A 22990-nucleotide genomic window follows, 5' to 3' on the forward strand; every position below is an offset into this window, starting at 1 on the left:
TACTACAAAACTACAGTAACAAAAATAGCACGGTACTGGAACAAAAACAAACATGTGGATCAGTAGAATTGAATAGAGAAACAACCCCAGCACATTCAGCCATCTGATCTTTGACAAAGGGACCAGAAACACACTGGAGGAAAGATAGCCTCTCTAACAAATGATGTGGAAAAAACTGCCTATACAAATGCAGATTGAATCTTGATCCATATCTCTCACTATGTACAAAAATTAAATAAAAATTGATCAAAGATTTAATATTAAAACAGAAAAAAGAAAGAAAAAAAGACAGAATGCTAGGTGCATGGCTCAGTGATAGAGCAGATGCTTAGTATGCTTGGTATATGTGAAACCCTATTGGGTCTGTAGCTCTGAGAGAAAGGGAGGGAGGGAGGGAGGGAAGGAGGAGGGGAGGGGTGGGGGGGGAGAACATGAAGGAACTTGTCCTTAGAGCATCAATTTTAGTTTTAACACATTAAATATTAATAAGGTTTAATTTATTACTACAGCAACTTTCACACAGGATTGAAATTTCTTTTTTTTTCAGTACTGGAGATGGAACACAGGGGTGCTCTACCACCAAGCTATATCTCCAACATTTTATTTTTCTTTGAGACAGGGTCTCACTACATAGCCTAGGCTGGCCTGGAACTTGTGATCCTCCTGCACTATGCTCCCCATTAGCTGACATTACAGATGCACACCAGTATGCCCAACATGGATTGAAACTATTTTTAAATCTATCTCCTCTCTCCTAGACTAGAATTCTTTGAGAACAAGAACACTGACTCAGACATCTTTAAAAAGTACTTTGTAAAATTTTTTTAATGGACCAACTTCTCTGTTGATTACTGCAGTTCAATACAAAAGTCTAAATTCAAAGGAGAGGTCTAAACTGGAGATACAAATTTGGGAGTCATCACACAGTGGCACACGCCTATAATTCCAGCACTCCCCAAGGTTGAGGCAGGGGGACTGCCACCAGTTCCAAGACAATGTGAATTCAAGCCTAGCCTGAATTACGCATCTAGACCCTGTATCAAAGAAATAAACAAACAAAAAGAAAACCTGTAAGTTTCAAGAGCCAAGCATGGAACACTTCAATAGTTAGAGGCTTGGTAGATGATGAAAAACCAATGAAGGAATTGAGACTGAACAGCAAGAAAAGTAGGAAAAAATAAGAATCATCCCAAGTGTGATACCCTGGAAGGTAAGTTTAAAAAACTTTATCTCAAGGAAGAAGCAAGATCAACTGCATCAAATACCGTATTACATCAAATAATATGATGATTGAGAATTAATACTGGGCTTAGCAGACTTACAAAGATCCTCAGAAGCTAGAGCCATATCTTGGTAGAAAAATAAGCCTAGGAATGAGGTAGAAAATGAAGGTAAACATCCTGCTTGTGGAGAAGTAAATGGAGAGCTGTGGTGCACTGAGAAAGTGAGGGGAAAGAGAGATCCTAAGATACTCAAATATGGGCATGAGGTGCACTGGAAAGACACAGGCTTTAGAATAAAAAAGTCCAGGGAAACACAGGCCCAATAAAGCTGGCCAAGACCCTGGAGAGGCCATTTTCTCAAAAACAAAAAGGAGAGGAGGGCTGGGGATTTAGTTCAGTGGCACTGCAGCTGCCTTGCAAGCGCAAGGTCCTGAGTTCAATCGCCGGTACCAAAAAAAAAAAACACCCAAAAAAGAATCCATCTTTTGGACTTTATGAACAAAACCTCAGTAGCACAGGAAGTAGTACAAAGAATCAACAACTGGGATCTCATCTTATTAAAAAGCTTCTGCACTGCAAGAGAAACCACCAACAGAGCTAAGAGACAACCTACAATGTGGAAAAAAAATTTTAGCAGCTATAACTCAAAGGGCTACTATCTAGAATATATAAAGAACTTAAAAAAACAGACCCCCCAACTTTTAAGGACCCAATTCAAAAATAGGCATCCGAAATGAACAGACATTTCTCAGACAAAGAAGTAAAAGCAGCAAACAATATGAAAAAATGTTCAACATCACTGGTCATTCGAGAGATGCAGATGAAAACAACATTGAGAGGGCTGGGGATTTAGCTCAGGGATTTTACCGCATGCTGCGCAAGCGCAAGGACCCGAGTTCGATCCCCAGTACCAAAAAGAAAACAACACCGAGATTCTACCTCACCCCAAAGAATAGCTACTATCAAGAAATCAACCAATAACAAATGCTGGTGGGGTTGTTGGGGGAAAGGAACCCTTCTCCACTGTTAGTAGGAGTGCAGACTGGTGCAACCACTGTGGAAATCAGTATGGAGATACCTCAAAGAACTAGGACTAGAGGTCCCACTTGACCCAGCTATTCCCCTGCTGGGTATCTTCTCAAAAGAATTATTTGTTTTTGTTTTTGTTTTTTTGTACTGGGGATCGCACTCAGGGACCTTGAGCTTGCAAGGCAGGAGGCAGAAACACTGAGCTAAATCCCTGGCTCTTCTCAAAAGAATTAAATGAATCATACCACAGCGATATATGTGCACCCATGTTTCTAGCAGCACAGTTTGTAATAGCTAAAGTTTGGAATCAGCCCAAGTGCCCATCAACTGGAAACTGGATAAAGAAGATGTGGTTTTTTTTATAAAATGGAGTACTACTCAGCCATAAAGAATGAGAAACTAGGGTCATTTATAGCTAAATGGATGCATATTGAGGCCATACTCTTAAGGGAAATAAATAGGACACACGTGTAAATACCAAATAGTTTCTCTGGTGTGAGAAACTGAAAGTGTAAATAAGGATTAAAATGATTAAAATGAATAATTGATAATTTGAAATAGGAAGAAAAGGTCCAAAGGGGTAGGGGAAGTGGGAGGGGAAGGGGAAAGGAAAAATTATGAGAAAAGGAAAACATGGAAACAAAGTCTTTGTAAATAGGGAAGGGTGGAGGGGGTGAAGGGAGGACAGGGAATAGGGAAAAAATAAAAACCAAGCTACATCATTGCACCCAATGATAAATGTAAATGTATTGTATGCCTAAAATGTACCAATAAAAAAATTTAAGGAAAAAAAAAAATTCATCTTTTTTTTTTTTCAAACCCTAGCCTTTCACTTGAAAGATTTTATTACATGAAATGTCCCACAGGTCAATAAATTTAGGGGGAAATGAGTATTTGGCCCAAAAGAGAAAATATAATCAAGATTTTAGGGCTTTTATTTCTTTTGTAATTGTATAAAAAATGGGAAATACATAAAAAGCAGAATTTTAATGTGAAAACATTTGTTGCTATAATCATTAGTTTTAGAGGCATTGTTAAATTTAGTGTGTGTGCAGAGTCCATTTCCCAGAAGATCTTCTACTTTTCCTCAAGTATCTTCTATTTTTATCATGAATTCCATTTTAATCAACTGTAAGTAATTTAAGATAAATTCCTACAACTTAATGGCAAAAAAAAAAAAAAAAGTAATGCAGACAGAGGCACAATAAGCACATCATTTCTTTAAAAACCATCATCCCATATAAATACTGGGGAGTTACATCAATGATTCCTTGCATCCTTTAATGTGGCCTAAATAAAAGAGGCACATAAAGCCAAACTAAACTAGAAGCATCACAATACTGTATTGAGATAATCATTTCAGACAAAGTTTTCACCCACTACGCTAAATTAGACAGTTGGTTTTTTTCACTGGGAAAAGGGCTTTGGGGGATTGAACCCAGAGCCTCACTGAGCTATAGCCTCAGTCCTTTGTATTTATCTATCTTTTTTTAAAATTTTGAGACAGGGTCTTGCTAAATTGTCAAGGCTGGTGTGGAACTTGCGATCCTGCTGCCTCAGCCTGTAAGCTTGGGATTATAGGCATGTGCCACTATGCCCAGAAAAATAAAACAATTCTAAAAAAGGAGGCATAGAAATTTCGGCTCTCCTCTAGCATGATCTATTATGTTCTAGCTTTCAAATCAGTAATAAAAGAAATAAAAGGAGGGCCAGGGATTTAGCTCAGTGGTTCCAGCGCCTGTCTCACAAGCGCAAGTTCCCGAGTTCGATCCCTGGTACCAAAAAAAAAAAACTAAATAAAAGGAATATCAACTTTTGTATACACATGAATAAAGGACAAAGTTCCAATAACCTATATATATATTATACACACATATATACGTATACATATATATATATACATATATATGTGTGTGTGTGTGTGTGTGTGTGTGTGTGTGTATATATATATATATATATTTTTTTTTTTTTGGTACCGGGGATCGAACTCGGGTCCTTGCGCTTGTGGGGCAGGTGGCAAAACCACTGAGCTAAATCCCCGGCCCTCAGCAATGATTCTTAACTTTGGCTGATCATTATATTTACCTAAGAAATTTCTAAAAGTATTTATGCCAGGGGTGAGGTGGCACACGCTTGTTATCCCAGCACTTGAGAAGTTGAGGCAGGAAGACTGCCACAAGTTCAAGACTAGATAGTGAGCTCAAGGCTAGCCTGAACTACATAGTGAGACTCTGTCTCAAAAATAAAAACCAAATAAATAAAAATAAAAATACCTACCCCAAGGACCAACCTCCCTATCTAGTACACAGGCCTTTGTGCATATTAACCTACCCACCCTTAGGATCTCTACTCATTCATCTATCCTTCAGAAAAGCCTTAATTAAGTAGATCTCTCTGCTAAACATTTCCATACATAGTACTACATACTTTCTAGATTCTTAGGCTATAAGTTTAAAGTACAAGGAAATAAATACAAATCCATAACAGATTTTTTATCATGTCACCACCACACCCATTAGATTAGTCTTCTCAGAAGGTCAATCTTATGTCTTTTTCATCTTTGAATCCAAAACTGTATTAAGTCCAATTGATGTTTGTTAAACTAAATTTTAATCATTAAGCACAAGAAATCTCAAGAAAAGAAAATTATTACCATTTCTAAGGTGATTTCCTCCAAGAGCTTGATCTAACATTAGATATTCAATTTAACAAGGAATATCCTTAGTTTCATAGAAATGATCCATTAGAAATGATACATTTAAATGGTTCAAAATATCTAAATGGCATAACAAGACCCTGTTTAACCAGGACCTACTGCACTATACTTTATAATTACTAATCTTCAGAAAAATTCTGCAAGGTAGAAATAGTGTCTATTTTATAAATAAGGAAATGGAAACTCAAAATTAAGTTACACTAGAGTTTTCTCAGAGTGAGAAAGCACAAAAGCTGGGCTTTTACCTAGGACTCTAACTCTAAAGCAAGCCTTTCCCCTATACCAGTACGGGGAACCTGTAGCATGAATGCCACAACAGCCTGTTTATCATTGGAAGCTCTGAAAGGTCCACCATCACTGCCCTATACAATTCCCTGCCTTGTGAACATTTCCCAAATACTAGACAGTCATTCTAACAGAGTCTATGCAACTAAGACTTTGGTCAGCCTGACAAAATAGTATTTTTGTTGTTGTTGTTTTGTTCTTGGTTTTTTTTTTGAGACAGGGTTTCACTATGTAGCCCAGGCTGCCCTTGAACTCTCAGAGATCTTCCTGCCTCAGCTTCCTAAGTGGTAGGATTACAGGCATGTGCCACCACACCTCCAGCTAAAATAACACATTTTTAAGATCTAACCTTTAAATGTCCTTCGCCTGTGAGGAATTCAGAGTAACCAGCATCAGTGGCCAGCAAACCTACAAACTGCATGCTGGGCCGTTGTTGTATAAAGGCTTCAACAGCTTTATCTGTCACATGTTTTCTCCCAGAAACATCCAGAGAGACAAGACTGGGTAGGATGTCCTTCTGTTCTAGTAAGCGAAGAGCTATGTCTGATGTAAACTGTTTATCATCTGAGATATCAAGATGATTCAGATGTCTGAGTTCCCGAACAACATCCAGGATCTGGGTAGTTGTCATTTTTAAACACTTCAAGTGGTGCATGGTTAGAGACTTGAGTCGGTCTCTGCAGGCCAGCAAAGCAGTGATGTCTGTGATTGAGGTGTTAGAGATATCCAGGCTCTCCAATCGTGGCAGCGACGCAACTTCAGCCAGGTCTTCATTGTAAAAGAGAACATTGGTGATGCTGAGAGCTCGAAGGCCAGAAAGCCGGCTGAAGCACCGCTCATAAGGATCCTCCAGGGAGAGAGTCAATGAGTTCAGCACCAAGCACTGGAGATTCTGCTGGATCCATTTGTTACTGCCAAGCCCACTGATAATATCAGTGATGGTGATGTCAGCATTCACACCTGTGGCATCGAGTTCCACTAACTTGTGGTGGCAGAAGGCTTTCCGGAAAGCAACAGCAGAGATCTTTGCTTTGCGAATGTAAGCTCGCTTTAAGCGCATCTGGTTGCCCCTAAAAATACCTACAGTTCCATCATTCAGTAGACCTGGGGAAACACAAGCAGCACTTTTACTTCAAAAAACAGCTAAAAGACAACAAAAATGCCCACCATGCTCTACATTTCCGACGTGTCCCATGCTACTGTATTTCATCTGAAACTTGTAATTCTGTGAAATGAGGGTATTACTCTTACCTATAATTTATAAGCAAGTAAGCTGAGGCTTAAAAAGTGGCTCTCCAAGATCATATAGCTAACAAGAGGCAGAATCGGGACTGTAGTAGACCATACTGAACTCAACTAGCATTTGGTTCTCCTCATCTCACTGGACACACAGACAGCTGTACTTCCCAGCCCTTCCTGCAGTTAGACGAGGACATGGCGAACCAGGAGTCTTCAGCTCTAGAGAGGACAGCTTTATGAAGGTGGAGCCTCCATCAGTCTGGATACTAAGATAACCTTGGAACAGAACCCTTGATGGGTTTACAGAGTTTATGTATCATGAGTGAGGTTTAAACTTTGTGTTAATGCATCTCTAGCCTAGACTTTAAATTCACTACAACATATTGTGATATAAACAAATATATATTATATTCAGCACACATAAAGTGCTTAAACACATTTTTTTTTTGGTTTTTTTTTTGGTTTTTTGGTACCGGGGATCAAACTCGGGCTTGCGAGGCAGGCAGCAAAACCACTGAGCTAAATCCCCAGCCCAGCTTTAACACATTTTTAAACCACTAGCCAGATCTAAAATCTATTAAAAGGACCTAGTAGTTATAGCCCCTCTCTTTTAAATGAATATAAATAAAGCAGACACAATAAACTCTTTAGGAAGTTCCTCAGAGACATACCTGCCTACCAATCAAGAGTGCTACACATTCTCTGGAGCCATATCTCAACAGCATCACATCAACTGAATAACATCTACTATGAAAGAAGCAACAGCCGTGCCAATAAAAGGCAGTCTAAGAACAGTCTGAGGTAAATGAGCAGTTGGGGCAGAATAAATAAAGCTTGATTTCAAGAGACTAAGTCAAGTGGCCCCTCAGCTAGCCCATCCTAAAGATGTAGACCAGGCTGCCAGGGAGCCACCCTCAAATCAGAACCAAGGTATTATTTAAAGGGAGTACTCTTCACTAATGGATGTTATCAATTATCGCTAGACAAAAAAACTTTATAAAAACTGGCACAATGGACAAAAATAAATGACATATTAAGAATCCCGCTACATATTGTAGAGCTGTGTTTACTAACACAGTAGCACTAACCACACAGCCGTTGAGCACTTGAATAGCCAGTATGACCCATCCCCCTTTCTTGTACTGGGGACTGAACCCAGGGCCTCCACATTAAGCTACATCCCCAGCTGCTTCTTTTATTCTCTATTTTGAGACAGGGTCTTGCTAAACTGCTGAGTTGTCCAAGCTCGGCTTAAACTTCCAATCCTCCTGCCTCAGCTTCCCAGAAAGCTGGGATCACAGGTATGCACCACTGTACCCAGGTCACGGTAAGCTTTAAGTGTAAAACACATACTGTGGGGCGTGGTGGCACATCTGTAATCCCAGCACCCAGGCAGGAGGATCACCGAGAGTTCGGGGCCAGCCTGGGCTACATAGTGAGTTCAGCCTGAACTATATGGCAAGACCTTCTCTCAAAAAAAAAATATACATATACTGTAATTTTGAACACATAGTACAACCAAAAAAAGGAATGTAAAATACCTCAATAACTTTATATCTATCACATGTTGAAATGATACAGATTTATATATATTGGTTTAAAGTATTATTAAAATTTGTTTTACCTGTGTAGGGATGCATGTTTGGGACTTGTGTGTGTACGTGCATGCATTGCTAGGAATGGAACCTATGGCCTCACCACGCTAGGCAAGCACTTCACCATTAAGTTATACCACCATCTCTTGTTTTACTTTTTTAATGTAGTCAACAGTAGATGTAAAACTATGTTTCTATTGGACAGTGCTATTCTAGAGTAAGTCTTTTAAACTACCTAAACTTTATCTCAGGGGGTAAATTTCATGATGGGGTTCTAGCTACTCAACAATTTTTTTTTTTTTTTCAGACAGGGTCTTACTGTGTAGTTCAGGCTGGCCTTGAACTCACTATGTAGCCCAGGTTGGCCTCAAACTTTCGGTGAGCCTCCTGCCTCAGCCTCCCGAGTGCTGAGATTACAGCCCTGCACCACCACATCCAGTCAATGAACAACTTTTTAACAATTACTGTAGGTCAAGCAGTATTAAATATTGTAGATGCAAAAAAACATATGCTTCTATACTCGATTTATAATTCCACAGAATAAAAAAAAAAGATGACCAGCCATAACAGAATGAGATGTATGCTCTACCAGTGCCAAGTACAATGTACCAAGAAGGCAAAGAAAGGAAGTGATCCATTCTGGCTGGAGATCTGGGACGGATTGGATGGAGGAGATAATGCTTGAGTAAGGCCTTCAAAGATGATAAAAGAACTCAAAGATGGAGAAAGAAAGTAAAAGCAGCATCAAAGGGAGAACAGACAGCATGAACAACGCCTTACAGATGTGAAGGCACATCACACAACTAGAAAACAGTAAGTAGTTCTATATTGCTTGAACATAAGGACAGAAATCAAAGGAAAGGAAAACCTGCAGCCCTGTTTCCCTGATAAATAGAAGAAAAACAGATATGAGTGATAATGTGGTGCATTTCTTGGGATATTAGTACACAAGTGGGGAGATAAGAAATGAGGCTGGGAAGGTGAGCTGTGGATAGATTACATGAAAGTTAAATAAAACAGTACAGCTGGGGACCTTGGGACCCAAAGAAAAACACAGCGGAATCCTGGGTGTTTTACTGGCCATGTATCCCACACCCAAAGTTGAAGCTAGCACCACAGGAAGCACCAATGAGCACAGACAAGCTCCAAAATATCTGCTCATTCTACCCAAAGTACCAGACGGAGCCAGCAAAACTGGAAATTTTTGGACAGTAAGTTCTCTACTTCAGCTGAAGACCACAGCGGGTAAAAAAACTGTGACACCAAGGGAGCCTAGGTTTCCACCCTCACAAGGTTGTTAATTACCCGCCCCAACCTCCCCACAAGGGAGGCGGCGTTAGAGAAGCCTAAGGAGCCAGGACTTTCACCCCTACCATCTGCGATAGCTGACAGCATCCCTACCTTCGCCCCTGTGATGTCAGTGGATACCATCTGGGCAGCCCTGACTGATATCCACCTAGCAGTATCGAAGTCCTTCACTCTCCTGGTCGGAGTAATGTCACCGGAAGCCTGGTGACAAGTCAGGACTTTCACAGTGGCCTAGCAGTAATGAGATCACTTGCTCCCAACATGGAGTCCATGATGGTGAAGCAGAAATGATGCACTCACCTACCCCTCAGCTAGAGGTGTCCCTGGAATCCTAGTGGGGAGCCAGAGCACCAACTCCTACACAGCAGTGACAAGGCCGTGCTCCTGACTGCCACTGTCACAGTCACAAATTTAAATAGGAGAACACAGTATTCAAGACATCCAGTTTTCTATCAAAAATTACTCACCATACCAAAATAGAAGAAAAGATTACAATAGATGTCAAGTGAGGTAACAGAAAATTTTAAATTATTTGATAAAGATTTAAAGGAATGATGATCAAAATGCAAATACATTTTCAAAAGTGACCAATTATATCCGCCGCCTGCCTCGCAAGCACAAGGACCCAAGTTCAATCCCCGGTACCAAAAAAAAAAAAAAAGTGAGCAATTACAAACATGCTTGAAACAAATGAAAAGCAGAAAACTTCAGCAAGGAAACAGAAAACATAAAGAAGAACCACATGAAAAATTTTACAACTGAAAAATACAAATAATGTTTGGGCTCAAAAGCAGATTGAGGGAACAGATGGAGAAAAAATCAGTGACCTAGAAAGATAAAAGAATACAAATATCCAAATTTAGGCAGTAGGAAAAAGTACACTAGAACACTCCCCCCCCTCAAATAAACATCCAAATCTATCTGTGTAACTGGAATCCCCAAGGAAAGGAAAGAGGGTGGGTTTCAAGAAGTACTTGAAGTAATAATGTCAAAAAAATTTCCAAATAAGGCAAAAGACAGACTATACATTGAATAAGATGCATGAATGACAATCAAAACAAACCCAAAGATACTCAAACCAAAACATGAACTCTAAAAACAAAAATCTTGAAAGAAGTTGGAAAGAAATGACACTTCCTCTATAAATTTAAAAAAATTGTTTTTTTAAACAGTCTTGTTATGTTACCCAGGATGACTTTAAACTTGGATCCTCCCACCTCAGCCTTCCAAGTAACTGGGATCGTAGGCTTGCACTACTGTGCTTGGCTCTTTTTCTACTTTATTATGAAAAACTTACAAATAACAGAAAAATTAATGAAACAATGTTTTAAAATAGTAACCAGATCTGGCAACTTGTTCTCTTGTACATTCTCAGCAGTACCACTCTGGCATGTTTAAAATAACTCAGAACTGGTTTTGGTAACTAAAGCAGGTCATCACATTGGGGCAATACAAGTAGGGGCAGCAAACTACTCTTTGACCCTCAGTTTCCTCAGTGGAAGGCAGTTTGAACAGAAGAGTTAGAAAATATATTTTGATCAATCATGTAGCCTTCCTAAAATATCATTCTGAGGGACAATTATTTAACTGTATTTATTTAAAAGTCACTTTCATTATTTTATCCACATAAAACATTTGCCACAGTGCATAAAATGTAATAAGTATCCAATAAATGCTAGCTGCTATCATTAGCTATGATTAGATATATTTCAAAAGAATAATTCAATCTGGCAAAGTTAAAACTTTAGTTAACACTTATTTTTTTATTTACTAGTTTTTTAATTGAATATGCTGAGTAAAATAATTAAATTCAGATTAGAAAAAAATATTAGCACCAGCATAATCTCTTAAATTGTTGTGCAGTTTTATAGGGGACTTTTTTATTTTTTGGTACTGGGGATTGAACTCGGGTCCTTGCACTTGTGAGGCAGGCGCTGGAACCACTGAGCTAAATCCCCAGCCCTGTAGGGGACTTTTAAACATGTATAGTACTCAATGAAATTTACCCTGGTTCCTATAGAGGATTGGAAAAATTCAAAGAGCTGATAGGCTTGAGCAAACTAGTGAAAATCAAGGAGTATAGAGGTCTTCTTTCCTAAATTATTCAAAACAAACCCCCTCAATTATAGCCATATTTTCCCCTACTCTTCCCTGGAATGCGTTATCTGCACACATGCTTAACAGTGTTTTTCATATAAAGCCACAGCAAAAGTGGCACATAGAAGCAGGGGTGGCTCAACTGTAGGTGCAGTGCAGGAAGCTGTGTGGCACAGTGGGAAGAATGTATGTTCATAAATAGGCAGACCTGCACCTGAACTATTCACTAGCACTGTGACCGGCAGGAAGTTACTGCTCTGAACCTCAGTTTCTTCATCTGTATATGAATGGGGTTCATAATGGCTATACTGTAAAATGTCTGGCACAACACAGGCAATCCATAAATGATAGCTATTATTATTGCCAAATTTTCATTCTATTTTACTTTTTTTTTTTTTGTACCGGGGATCGAACTCGGGTCCTTGCACTCTATTTTATAGCTATGAACAAGTTGTATTTCCCACTTTTAAGAGTTTGTAAGATATAATAAAGGTGTATCTCTTGTATTTAAAACATATAAAAATAAAAAAAGACTCAATATACACGACTATCATTTCAGATACTTCTCAATTTAGAATTTGTTTTAGAAAACACAAGTATTAAGTTATCCATAGTTTCCCATGTTAATAATCAAAACCAGAAACTAGTTTTTTCATGATAGTACTGATTCTCCCACTGTCAAATGAAGACAAAGATATTTTATACTCAAGGATTTCTAAATGGGTATTTTTTGTCCAGCTTAGAAAAGAAAAATGCTTATTCTAAATTACACAGTAAGAGGCAGGATAAATAAAAATAAATAAATTCCTTTTCCTAGAATCGGGTTTATCTGGTCTTTTCTGTTATTTCTAAGAAAATAATTAAATGGCCATAGTAGTACTTCAAAATCCATTACCAATTAATAGCACATAATTTTTGTCTCCTCTGGTTATGTCTTACCATGAAATGCCATGGTCTGAAGCAGTCGATCAGCCACCTCTTGTGGAAATACCCCAGGTTCCTGCAGACACAATGTTCCATCTTGCCTTGCTGAACAGAATTTCTCAAGGTGAGTGGTCAGGAAACTCAAGCAGATATCAAGTAAGGAATAAGGAGATGCCTCCTCCTTGGAGCCCAGGAAGAAACATGAAGGGAACACAAAAGGAACAAGTTAATTTCCAAAAAAGGAGAGAACAAAACATTCTTTTACTCCTCCAATAAGAAAGTGATAAGCAATGGATACTGTTAGGCAGTGAGAGGACAGTGTTTGAGCCACGCTCCTGGAAGGAAGAGAAGTACCAAAACAACATTTACACACTGCTCAGGACCTGTAACACAGGATGGACACACTGTATGGGGTACCATGTAAGCACACAGGAAGTTCTAACTATCAGGAATGGTTGGGGAAGGCCTCAGGGGCATAGCAAACTGATCCTCCTAAACTCTCTCATGACTCCCCTGGGCTTGAAGACAAAGGACAAAATTTTTGGATAGATACACTGATGTCCTCCCAAAATTTAATTCTAATTTACTTTTCAGCTTAATCTCCCACAAAATTCTTATTTCCAATGTGATTATTCAAATATGGTGAGTTTATCTGGATAAAAGAATTTAGTATAGATGTTATCCTCAAAAAAGAAAAGGTTGGGCCGGGGATTTAGCTCAGTGGTTCTGGTGCCTGCCTTGCAAGGGCAAGGTCCTGAGTTTGATCTCCAGTATCAAAAAAAAAAAGAAAAGGTTTGGCCAGGCATGGAGGCACACAACTATAATCCCAGCACTTGGGAGGCTGAAGCAGGAGGATCACAAAACCCTGTCTCAAAAGAAAAAATAGAAAAAGGGCTGGGAATTGTAGCTCAGTGCAAAAGCCCCAAATTCAATCCCAAGAAAGAAAGGAGGGGAAAAGGAGGAGAGGGGAGGAGGAGGAAGGAAGGGTTTAACCCCGTCATTTCAGTCCAAGGAATAATAATTTTTAAAAAACTAATAAATTAGCAAAGATTTAAGGGCTTTAATTATAAAAATAAACACTTTAAATGTCCTTAATTGTGTATTGTGCTCTGTATGACTATGCTCAATATCTTACAAGAATTATCCATTATTTCATTTATTCCTCATCTTTATTTTGAAAAGTAGTCAAATATTTTCATTTTCATATAACTGAAAACAGGCTCAGAAAAATAGCATCTTTCTCACCATTTTACATTTATTAAGTGACAAAATGGGCTTCAAAACAGGAGTTGGTGGGGCCGGGGATTTAGCTCAGTGTTTCTGCCACCTACCTCGGAAGCTCAAGGACCAGAGTTCGATCCCTGGTACCAAAAAAAAAAACAAAACAAAAAACAAGAGCTGATTCAGGAGTACAACTCTTACCACATTATACAGCATATATGACTTTTTTTTTTGGTGGTGGTGGTGATTTTGTGAAACAGGATTTTGCTGTGTACCCCAGGCTAGCCTTGAACTCGCCATGTTGCACAGTCTAGCCTCAAACTCACAGATCTCCGGCCTCAGCATCTTGAGTGCTGGAATTACAAGCATTTACTACCACACCCAGCTGCATATGTAACACTTTAATGACTGAATAATGTGAAGCCACTAAAAATGTTTATTTCTAATATATGCTGTATTAATCACATTGAAAAATACTCAGCGTACATGATTAAAAAATAATTTATCAAACTTCCTCAACCTGAGGAAGGCTATCTACCAAAAAAACCAGTTACTTAATAATAAAAGTCCCGGGCCGGGGATTTAGCTCAGTGATTTCGGCGCCTGCTGCGCAAGCGCAAGGACCTGAGTTCGATCCCAGGTACCAAAATAATAATAATAATAATAATAATAATAATAATAATAATAATAAAAGTCCCAATGTTTTCCCCCTAAAATCAGGATCAAAGCAAGGATGACTGCTATCACCATTTCAATTCAACATTTTACTAAATTTTAGTAAGAAATTAAATAGGTAAGAAAATAAATGGTACACAGATTTGAAAGAAAGAAGTAAAACTATCTCTATTTTTAGGTGACATGGACTGAGATACAGAAAATCCAAACAAGTTTTTAAAAAGCCATCACAGTTAATTAAAAGATGAGTTCACAAGATTGCAGGTTAGGGGCCGGGGATTTAGCTCAGTGTTTCCATCACCTGCCTCACAAGTGCAAGGTCCCAAGTTTGATCCCCAGTACCAAAAAAAAAAAAAGGAAGAAAGAAAGAAACAAGATTGCAGGTTACAAGATCAATATTAAAAACTCTTTTGCATTTTTTTTTACAGAAATTGATAATCTGATCCTAAAATGAATATGGAAATACAAGAGCCCTAGAATAGCCAGAACAAACTGGGAAAGAATGAACAAAGATGGAGGACTCACATTGAAACCTTACTATAAAAATACATTAATCAAATAAATCAGTGTGAGCCGGGCATGGTGGCACACACCTATAATCCCAGCACTTGGGGGGCTGAGTCCGGAGGATCAAAAATTAGAGGCCAGTCTAGACTACATAGTGAGATTCTATTTAAAAAAACCAAAAGAAAAGTGAAAAAACAAGTGGCATTAGTATAAGGACAGACACAGAGACCAATGGAAGAGAAGTCAGAATCCAGAAATAAACTCTTACACTTAGGGTCAAATGCTTTTTCAACTAGGGTGTCAGGACAATTCCCTGGGCCAGAGAAGAGGCAAGCAGTGCTGGGACACTTGGAATCCACGTGGAGAAGAATGAAGAGTCTGATTTCACACCATATACTATAAAAATTACCTCAGAATGGATCGGTGAGACCTAAAACTATTAAACTCTTAAGAGGAAAACAGGTATAAATCTTTTTTTTTTTTTAAACAGGTATAAATCTTACTGGCTTCAGATTAGTAAATGGTTTATTAAATACAAGTGCACACACAACTAAAGAAAAAGCAGGTATGTTGGACTTCATCAAAATTAAAAACTCTTGTAGTTCAAAGAATACAACAAAGTAAAATGACAACCCACAGAATGGGAGAAGATATTTGCAAGTCACTTATCTAAAAAGGAACTTGTGTCCAGACTATTTAAGGGACTCTGGCATGGTGGTGCTTGACTGTAATGCCAGCACTCTGGGAGGCTGAGGCAGGAGGACTGCAAGTTTGAGCCCAGGCTGGGAACTTGGCCAGACTGTCAATCAGTCAATCAATCAATCAATCAACAGGGCTGAAGATGTTACTACAGTGTGAGGTCCTTGGGTTCTATCCCCAAAAACCTCTCTTACAAATTCAGTCATAAAAAAGCAAACTAAAAATAGAGACCTAAATAGACACTGCTCTAAAGAATTACAAATGACCAGTGAAAGATGCTCAAAATCATTCACCACCAGGAAAATGCAAATCAAAATCTCAATGAGCAGCCAGGCATGGAGGCACACACTTGTAATCCCAGCACTCAGGAAGCTAAGACAAGAGTATCGCCGTGAGTTTGAGGTCAACCTGGGCTACATTATATATTCAAGGACAGTTTGAATTACAGAATGAGGCCCTGTCTCAAAAAAAAATGTTTTTTTCAATGAGCTACCACTCCACAATCACTAGAATAGCTATAATCAAAATCATGGCCAATAGGAAAGGTTGTAAAAATGTTGCAGCTGTCTGGGAAAACAGGTAGCAGTTCATCAAAATACTTAAACAAAGAGTTGTCATATGATCCAGCAATTTTACTCCTGGGTATAAACCTAAGACAAATGAAACTGCCCATATAAAAAATTTGTACATGAATATTTATAGAAACATTATTCATAATAGCTTAAAAACAGAAAGGGTGGTCTAAGCTGTTTTTACTCACATTACTGCCACCAAATGTGAGGTTTCCTCAGCACCAGAGTTCTGATCCCCGTGGGTATTACAGTTCAATTCAATTCCAACACTACCCAGAATTGGTGCAGACCCACAGGTTAATGGCTCAGCTCCACACCACTGCCCACACTCCCAACACCAGTCCTAAGTTCCAGGTTCCCCCTGGTACTCAGCTATAAACTGGGGGTGTCCATGATCCCCCTGAAGAGGGCCTTGAGTTCACTTATTTGCTAAAATAGCTCACAGAATTCAGAACTCTTATAATAGCTTAAAAACAAAAGTAACTTTACTTACCACTAACCTCCAGGAAGGGAGGAGTGGCTGAAGGGTAAACTACTGGTCAGGGTTAACAGTTTAATCGATCATGCATACATAATGAAACTTCTGTAAAAAAAAACCCTGGAGTTTGGAGAGCTTCCAGGATCCTGAGCATGCAGAGGAGCTGGGAAGATGGCTAGCAGGGAGGCTGCAGAAGCCTCACACCCCTGCTTCCAAAATGATCATCTCTTCCAAATCACTTTTCTTAGGATCTTTTAAAATACTCCCTGTAATAAACTGCAGTACTCAGAGGCTTCTGACCCAAGAGAAGATCCTCAAGAGCCAAGTTCCAGAACTGGCTATTTCTCAGGACTGATGAGCTGCCTGTGTCCACCTGACTGACACTGAGATGGATCTTTTTTTTTTTTGGTACTGGGGATCAAACTCGGGAACTTGTGCTTGCTAGGCAAGCACTGGAACCACTGAGCTAAATCCCCAGCCAGACACTGAGATGATATTCCCATATAAGATGCACCATAAGCTGTCTCCTGGCAGTGCCAGGCAAGAGGGTCACGGACAGAGACTTCTCGTCTTCCGCCATGCTGCACAAAAACCATTTCTTTTCCCATTACTCTATCTCTGAAGTTACCGGCTCTTTTGGATGGCAGCAGAACCAGACCTTTTGTGATAACAAGGTGTCTGGAAATCCACAGATGGTAAAGTTCAGAGTCAGGATTATTCAAACCAAAAAGTCTGCCTTAAGGGTCTGTGTCCTTATCTACCACAATACACTAAGAGTGTGTGTGTGTGCGTGCGTATGTATTTTCTGGGGACTGAACACAGGGCCTCATGCTCTACCATTGAGCTGCATCTCCAGTCCTTTTTTTTTTTTTGAGACAGGGTGTCACTAAGTTGCCCAGCCTGGCCTCAACTTGAGATTTTCTAGCTTCAGCCTCCTAGGTAGTTCAGATTACAGATCTGTACCACCACATCTGTCTACCATATTATACTACCCTTTAAAACTTTTTTTTGAGACAAGACCTTGCTATGTAGTTCATTCTGGCCTTGAACCCATTATATAGCTCAAGTTGGCCTTGAACTCACGGCGATCCTCCTGCCTTAGCCTCCTGAGTGCTGGGATTACAGGCATGTACCACCAGGCCCAGCTCTACACTTTTAAACTTTATATATGAATTCTAAATAGTCATCCTTTGGTGTGAGGGACTGGACCCAAGAGCCCCGTGGATATCAAAATCTGAGGATATTCAAGCTCCTTATATAAAATGACATGGTATTTCCTTATACCTACACACCTTGCTTTAAATTACATCTAGAGTGTTTATAATACCTAGTACAATCCAAACACTATACAGTGGTTGTATTGTATTTAGGAAGTAATGACAAGAAAAAACGTCTCTACATGTTTATTATAGATAATATTTCTTTTTCTTTTTGCCACTGTGGGGATTAAACCTACAGCCTTGTGCATGCTGGACAAAAACTCTCCCATTTAACTTCATTCCCCAGCCCTTTTCTGAATATTTTCAATCCCAGGTTAGTTGAATACATGGTGTTAAAAGTTTTGATCTCATGTGTTTGGAAGGTGACTGCATCATGGAGGTGCTACTGCAACTGTAGCTCCATCAGCCGTTAGGGCCAGGGCCTGGTCGGAGGAGGCAGGTTACCCAGGAATGACCTGCAAGGGTGCTTCTCCCTCCCCTGCCCCTCCTTCTCTCTGCTTCCTAGCCATCAAGACGTGGCCGATTCTAAAAACCGTGAGCCCAAAGAAACCTCTCCTTCAAGTGGTAAGTGGTGGATACTGTGTCTCAGGGATGAGAAAGTGACCAAGACACACAGACACAAAACTCAAGGGTACAAGGGCTGACTGTATATATGTCTCATTATAAAAATATTTTAAGAGCTTAGAGGTATAGCTCAGTGGTATATCATGTGCCTAACACCCATGAGGTCCTGAGTTCAAGCCTAGCACCACACACACACACACACACACACACACACGCACACACACGTTTACTGGCTACACAGCTTGATCCCCTCTTCCCCAGCTCCCATGCTCTCATCCTCTAATATAATCTTTAAGAAAGTTTACACTCTGAGAAGATAATACCATATTTATCCTCTAGCTTTAGTGCCTTGCACATCTCCACCGGGAATCCCTTGAAAGTCTTCACAGCATGAGAACAGTGGGTAGAGATGATATGGGAGTCTTTGTCTTTTTTTTTTTTGGTACCAGGGATCAAACTTGGGTCCTTGCGCTTGCGCAGCAGGCGGCAAAACCACTGAGCTAAATCCCCAGCCCGTCTTTGTCATTTTTTAAGAAGAGAAACTACAGGATAAAAGCTATACATTACAGCTGGGTTAGACTAAGTGGAGTAGAAGTCATTACAATAATTACAAAGAACTTTCCAATACTTCCTAGAAATCATTTAGTCTTTGAACTGTGTGGATTATCTTGTTATCCAACTTCTGTTTTTTTCAGTAGGAGCTTTGTTTTTAACTGTCTGGAATATGGTTGTTTGGTAATGGGAAAAACTCTCTGAGTTGAAACTATGAAAGAATTAACTGTAAACTTGGTGTGCTGCTGCACACTGGTAATTCTAACACTCCAGGAGGCTGAGACAGGAGGATCAAAAGTTGGAGCCCTTAGCAAGAGGAACTTATTGACATTAACAAGGCCCTGTCTCAAAAAGGTGTAAGAGGGAATCTAGCTCAGTTCGAAGGCCCTGGGTTCAATCCCCAGTGGCCCCCCCAATAAAATTTGTTTAATTTTAAGAGACACTTAATTTTCAGTGCTGTTGCTACTATTTAAAAATAACATAGGAGGGGCTGGGGATTTAGCCCAGTGGTTTTGCCATCTGCTGCGCAAGCACAAGCACAAGGACCCGAGTTCAAAAATAAATAAATAAAAATAACATAGGAAAGGAAGCTCTTCTCAATACTTCTGCACTAGCTTAAATTACAATTCAGGAAGTCACAGACAGCAGTGTGGCTTCTGGAGTAGATTTTGTTTTCTGAGACAGGGTCTCATTATGTATTCCAGGCTGGTCTTCAACTCACTGTGTAGCCCAGGCTGGCCTCAAACTTGCAGCGATCCTCTTGCCTTAGGCTCCTGAGTGCTGGATTACAGGCGTGTGCTGCCACACCCAGCCTCGAGTAGACCTTAGACAGTGGGTACAGCTCTGGTTCTGCCCTGGGCTTGGTATGTACCTATCTGTTCTTTCTTTCTTTTTTTTTAGGTATCCGGGATGGAACTCAGGACCTTGTGCTTTCAAGGCAGGCGGCGGAACCACTGAGCTAAATCCCTGGCCCTGTCTGTTCATTTTTAGATGGGGTTACCTAGCCTTACTCATGTCATTGACCTGACCTGCCTTGCATTTCAGAGGAGTGACACACAGTAGTAATCCCCTCCTGTCCTAGGTTTCACTCACCAGTTTCAGTTCCATGCACATAATCACAGTCTGAAAATATTAATTCATTGTGGGTTTTCTGTTTACATATTTATTCTTTGTGCTGCTGGGGTTCAAGCGCAGGGTCTTACACACGCTAGCCAAGTGGTCCACAGCTGAACTACACCCCCAGCTCCTTGTTATTTGTTGTGACTCAAGAGAATAATCACATTCACATACTTTATTTATAGCACACTATTACAATTGCTCTATTTTATTACTGGTTATCACTGCTAATTTCTTATTATCCCTAACATAAATTATCATAGGTACATACATATAGGAAAGAACATAGGGTTCTGTATGAGCTGTAGTTTCAGGCATTCATTGGGGATGTACTTCAACATACTCCCCGTTCATTAAGGCGTCCTACTGGAGGCAAATATCATACCAAGTTTTAGAAATTCCTGTTTATAGCACTAATTTCAAGTAAACCCTTCCTCTACCCTATAGCAATTTTATTTTATTCTGCTCTTAAATCAAAATTAGAGCTGGGTGTGGTGGTGCACACCAGTAAACCCAGCAAGGGAGGCTGAGGCAGGAGGACTGCTGCAAGTTTGAGGCCCGCCTGGGCTCCATAGTGAGTACAAGGCCTTGAACTATGCAGCAAGGCCTTGTCCCAAAAAATTAAAATGAAAAAAGGTCAAAATTAGAAAAGCAGAGACCTACAGAATAAAGAATAAGTACTTCTGGGCCGGGGATTTATCTCAGTGGTTTCGCCTGCCTGCTGCTCAAGCACAAGGACCCGAGTTCGATCCCTGGTACCAAAAAAAACCAACAAGTACTTTTTAGCAAGGTATTCAAAATTATTTTACTAACTGGTTCCATCCCTTCTCACTAGACTCATTTTCCAGTTTCCTTTTCCCCCCAAAACACACTACCTACCTGATGCACTAAATGCAACCTAACCCTTACTGTTCTTATTTTAGCGCCCCTTTTTTAAAAAGGTGTTTTGAGACAAAGTTTCACTATGTAGCCCAGGCTGGCCTTGAACTTTTTTTTTTTTTTTTTTTTTGGTACCAGGGATCGAACTTGGGACCTTGTGCTTTCAAGGCAGGTGACAGAACCAATGAGCTAAATCCCTGGCTCCTGACCTTGAACTTTTGATCCTCTTGTCTTTCTGCCTCAGCCTCCCACAGGGCTGGGATTATAGGCTTGCACCACTACCCCTGGGAATTTTGACCCTTCCTTTCTTTTTTCTCTTTTTGGTTTTTGAGACAGGATCTCACTATGTATTCCAGGCTGACCTTGAACTCACTATGTAGCCCCCCAGGCTGGCCTCAAACTCAAGGTGATCCTCCTGCCTCAGCCTCCCAAATACTGGGATTACAGGTAAGTGCCACCATGCCTGGCTGGATTTTCACACTTGTGAGCCCTTATTTAGATTAGTCCTTTTATGGCAAAGGACTCAGCCTTAAAGATTCGATCAAAGCTCATTACCTAGTTCTGTGATGCCTTTCCTAATTTCTGAGGCAAAATTAACTACTTTCAGCACCTGAAAAACTAAACTGCACTAGTAACACCACCTACTGCATACTGAATGACAATGGTGTGGTTACAGGCACTAAACTAAGCACTACATACCTATTTGCAATCTGCAAATCAAGTTTGCTTTGAATAAAGTGGGTAAGCTAAACTACAGAATAATTAACTTACACATTAAAGATAAAACAGCCACCAGATGGCAGAACAAGAATAAAGATCACAGCAGCGATCTTACATGAAGCACTTGCTATGTATCTAATCCTGGCAGAGTCCTCTGTCCCTTGATACATGAGCTCTTTGAATTTCTCTATCTGAAGCCAAGCACAGTAACAACATGCATTTAAAGACAAGGAAATGGGGTGAGATTAAGTATCTTCATTTTCACATGGCCACTATGATGTTAGACTCCAATTCAAAAATGAGGTCAAAACCTGTATCTTTAAGCATTTAATTGCTATACTCATATCATAATCATTATTATTGAGCATTTTTGTGCTATTATGTGCTATTTTCTTTCTTTCTTTCTTTCTTTTTTTTTGGGACCGGGGATCGAACTCGGGACCTTGCATTTATGTGCTATTTTCTATGTTCAGTATGCTACTATGTGAAGCAGTTTATGTACACAATTTCAGTTCTCATAAGAATTTTATAGGCACCCAAATTTGAGTGGCCACTCCTGTCCTGCCAAGTAATTAAAGGAAGAGGCATGGCAAAGATACTATAGCAGTAAATGCTGAAAAACCTGCCAAATTGTGCATTATTGCAGAATGTGGAGATCTGAAAAAAGGTGATGGCTGGGGAATATTCCCCAAAGATGGCTCTGGCAATAGTCATCCATATTTCCCTGAAGGTACAGATGTAAATTTAAAAGATGTAATTAAAACTGTATTAATAACAGAAGATTTAGAACATTTAAAATACTTTTTTCAAGTCCCAGTACTGAGAGATGGCTATTAAAAAATACACAAAGGTTTTAAGATGTGAACAGTTCAAAGGCTGTTACTGAGGAAGCAGACAGCTCTGGGGGCACTGCTGATACCAGTGCTTGTAATCTGAAGACCTCAACTTGGCAAGGAGCAAAATCAACAGTGATCTGCAAGCTCCTGAAACAGACCCATCAAATACCAAAGCACTGTGCCACGGAGGATGGCAAGGATTGAAAGACTCTAATCTGGCACTGGTTGATCTTAAGAAAGCTCAAGAGAGCACTAGAAGACAAAGCTATCCAGGCACAGCATAAAAAGATAAAGACAAGGCAGTACATGCAAAAATGTTTGCTTGGTAAGGGTTCAATTTTGCTTGAATATTACACATGGATTGTTTAAAGCCATAAAACCAAGTTACTGTTGGAGGTCCTGAGTCACGCGGAAGACGCCGAGTCACCCCACTGCACACAGGCGGGTCTGCCCACACCCTGCCGAGGTCCCCAGTCGCGCAGAACACACACCGAATCAGCCCGCTGCAGACAGGCAGGTCTGTGCACGCCCTACC

The 22990-nt window shown here is 39.9% G+C and overlaps 1 protein-coding gene and 1 pseudogene across 3 annotated transcripts in view; one reads left to right on the plus strand and one right to left on the minus strand.

Moving 5' to 3' along the window:
• Window positions 1–22990, minus strand: part of Zyg11b (zyg-11 family member B, cell cycle regulator) — an 84068-nt gene that overhangs the window by 37545 nt on the left and 23533 nt on the right. For all 3 annotated transcript variants that reach the window (XM_087214837.1, XM_004869236.4, XM_021247914.2), the window contains exons 2-3: window positions 12432–12597; window positions 5603–6357 (exon numbers count right to left, since the gene is read on the minus strand). In XM_087214837.1, the coding sequence (XP_087070963.1) occupies window positions 5603–6357; window positions 12432–12597 (921 nt within the window). The remainder of the gene's footprint in view (window positions 1–5602; window positions 6358–12431; window positions 12598–22990) is intronic.
• LOC147827295 (peptidyl-prolyl cis-trans isomerase D pseudogene) lies at window positions 15235–22739 on the plus strand (annotated as a pseudogene).

Source organism: Heterocephalus glaber, unplaced genomic scaffold (genome assembly GCF_053883595.1).
Source record: "Heterocephalus glaber isolate CG9 unplaced genomic scaffold, H.glaber_assembly_v1.0 deba00001451, whole genome shotgun sequence".
Lineage (NCBI taxonomy): Eukaryota > Metazoa > Chordata > Mammalia > Rodentia > Bathyergidae > Heterocephalus > Heterocephalus glaber.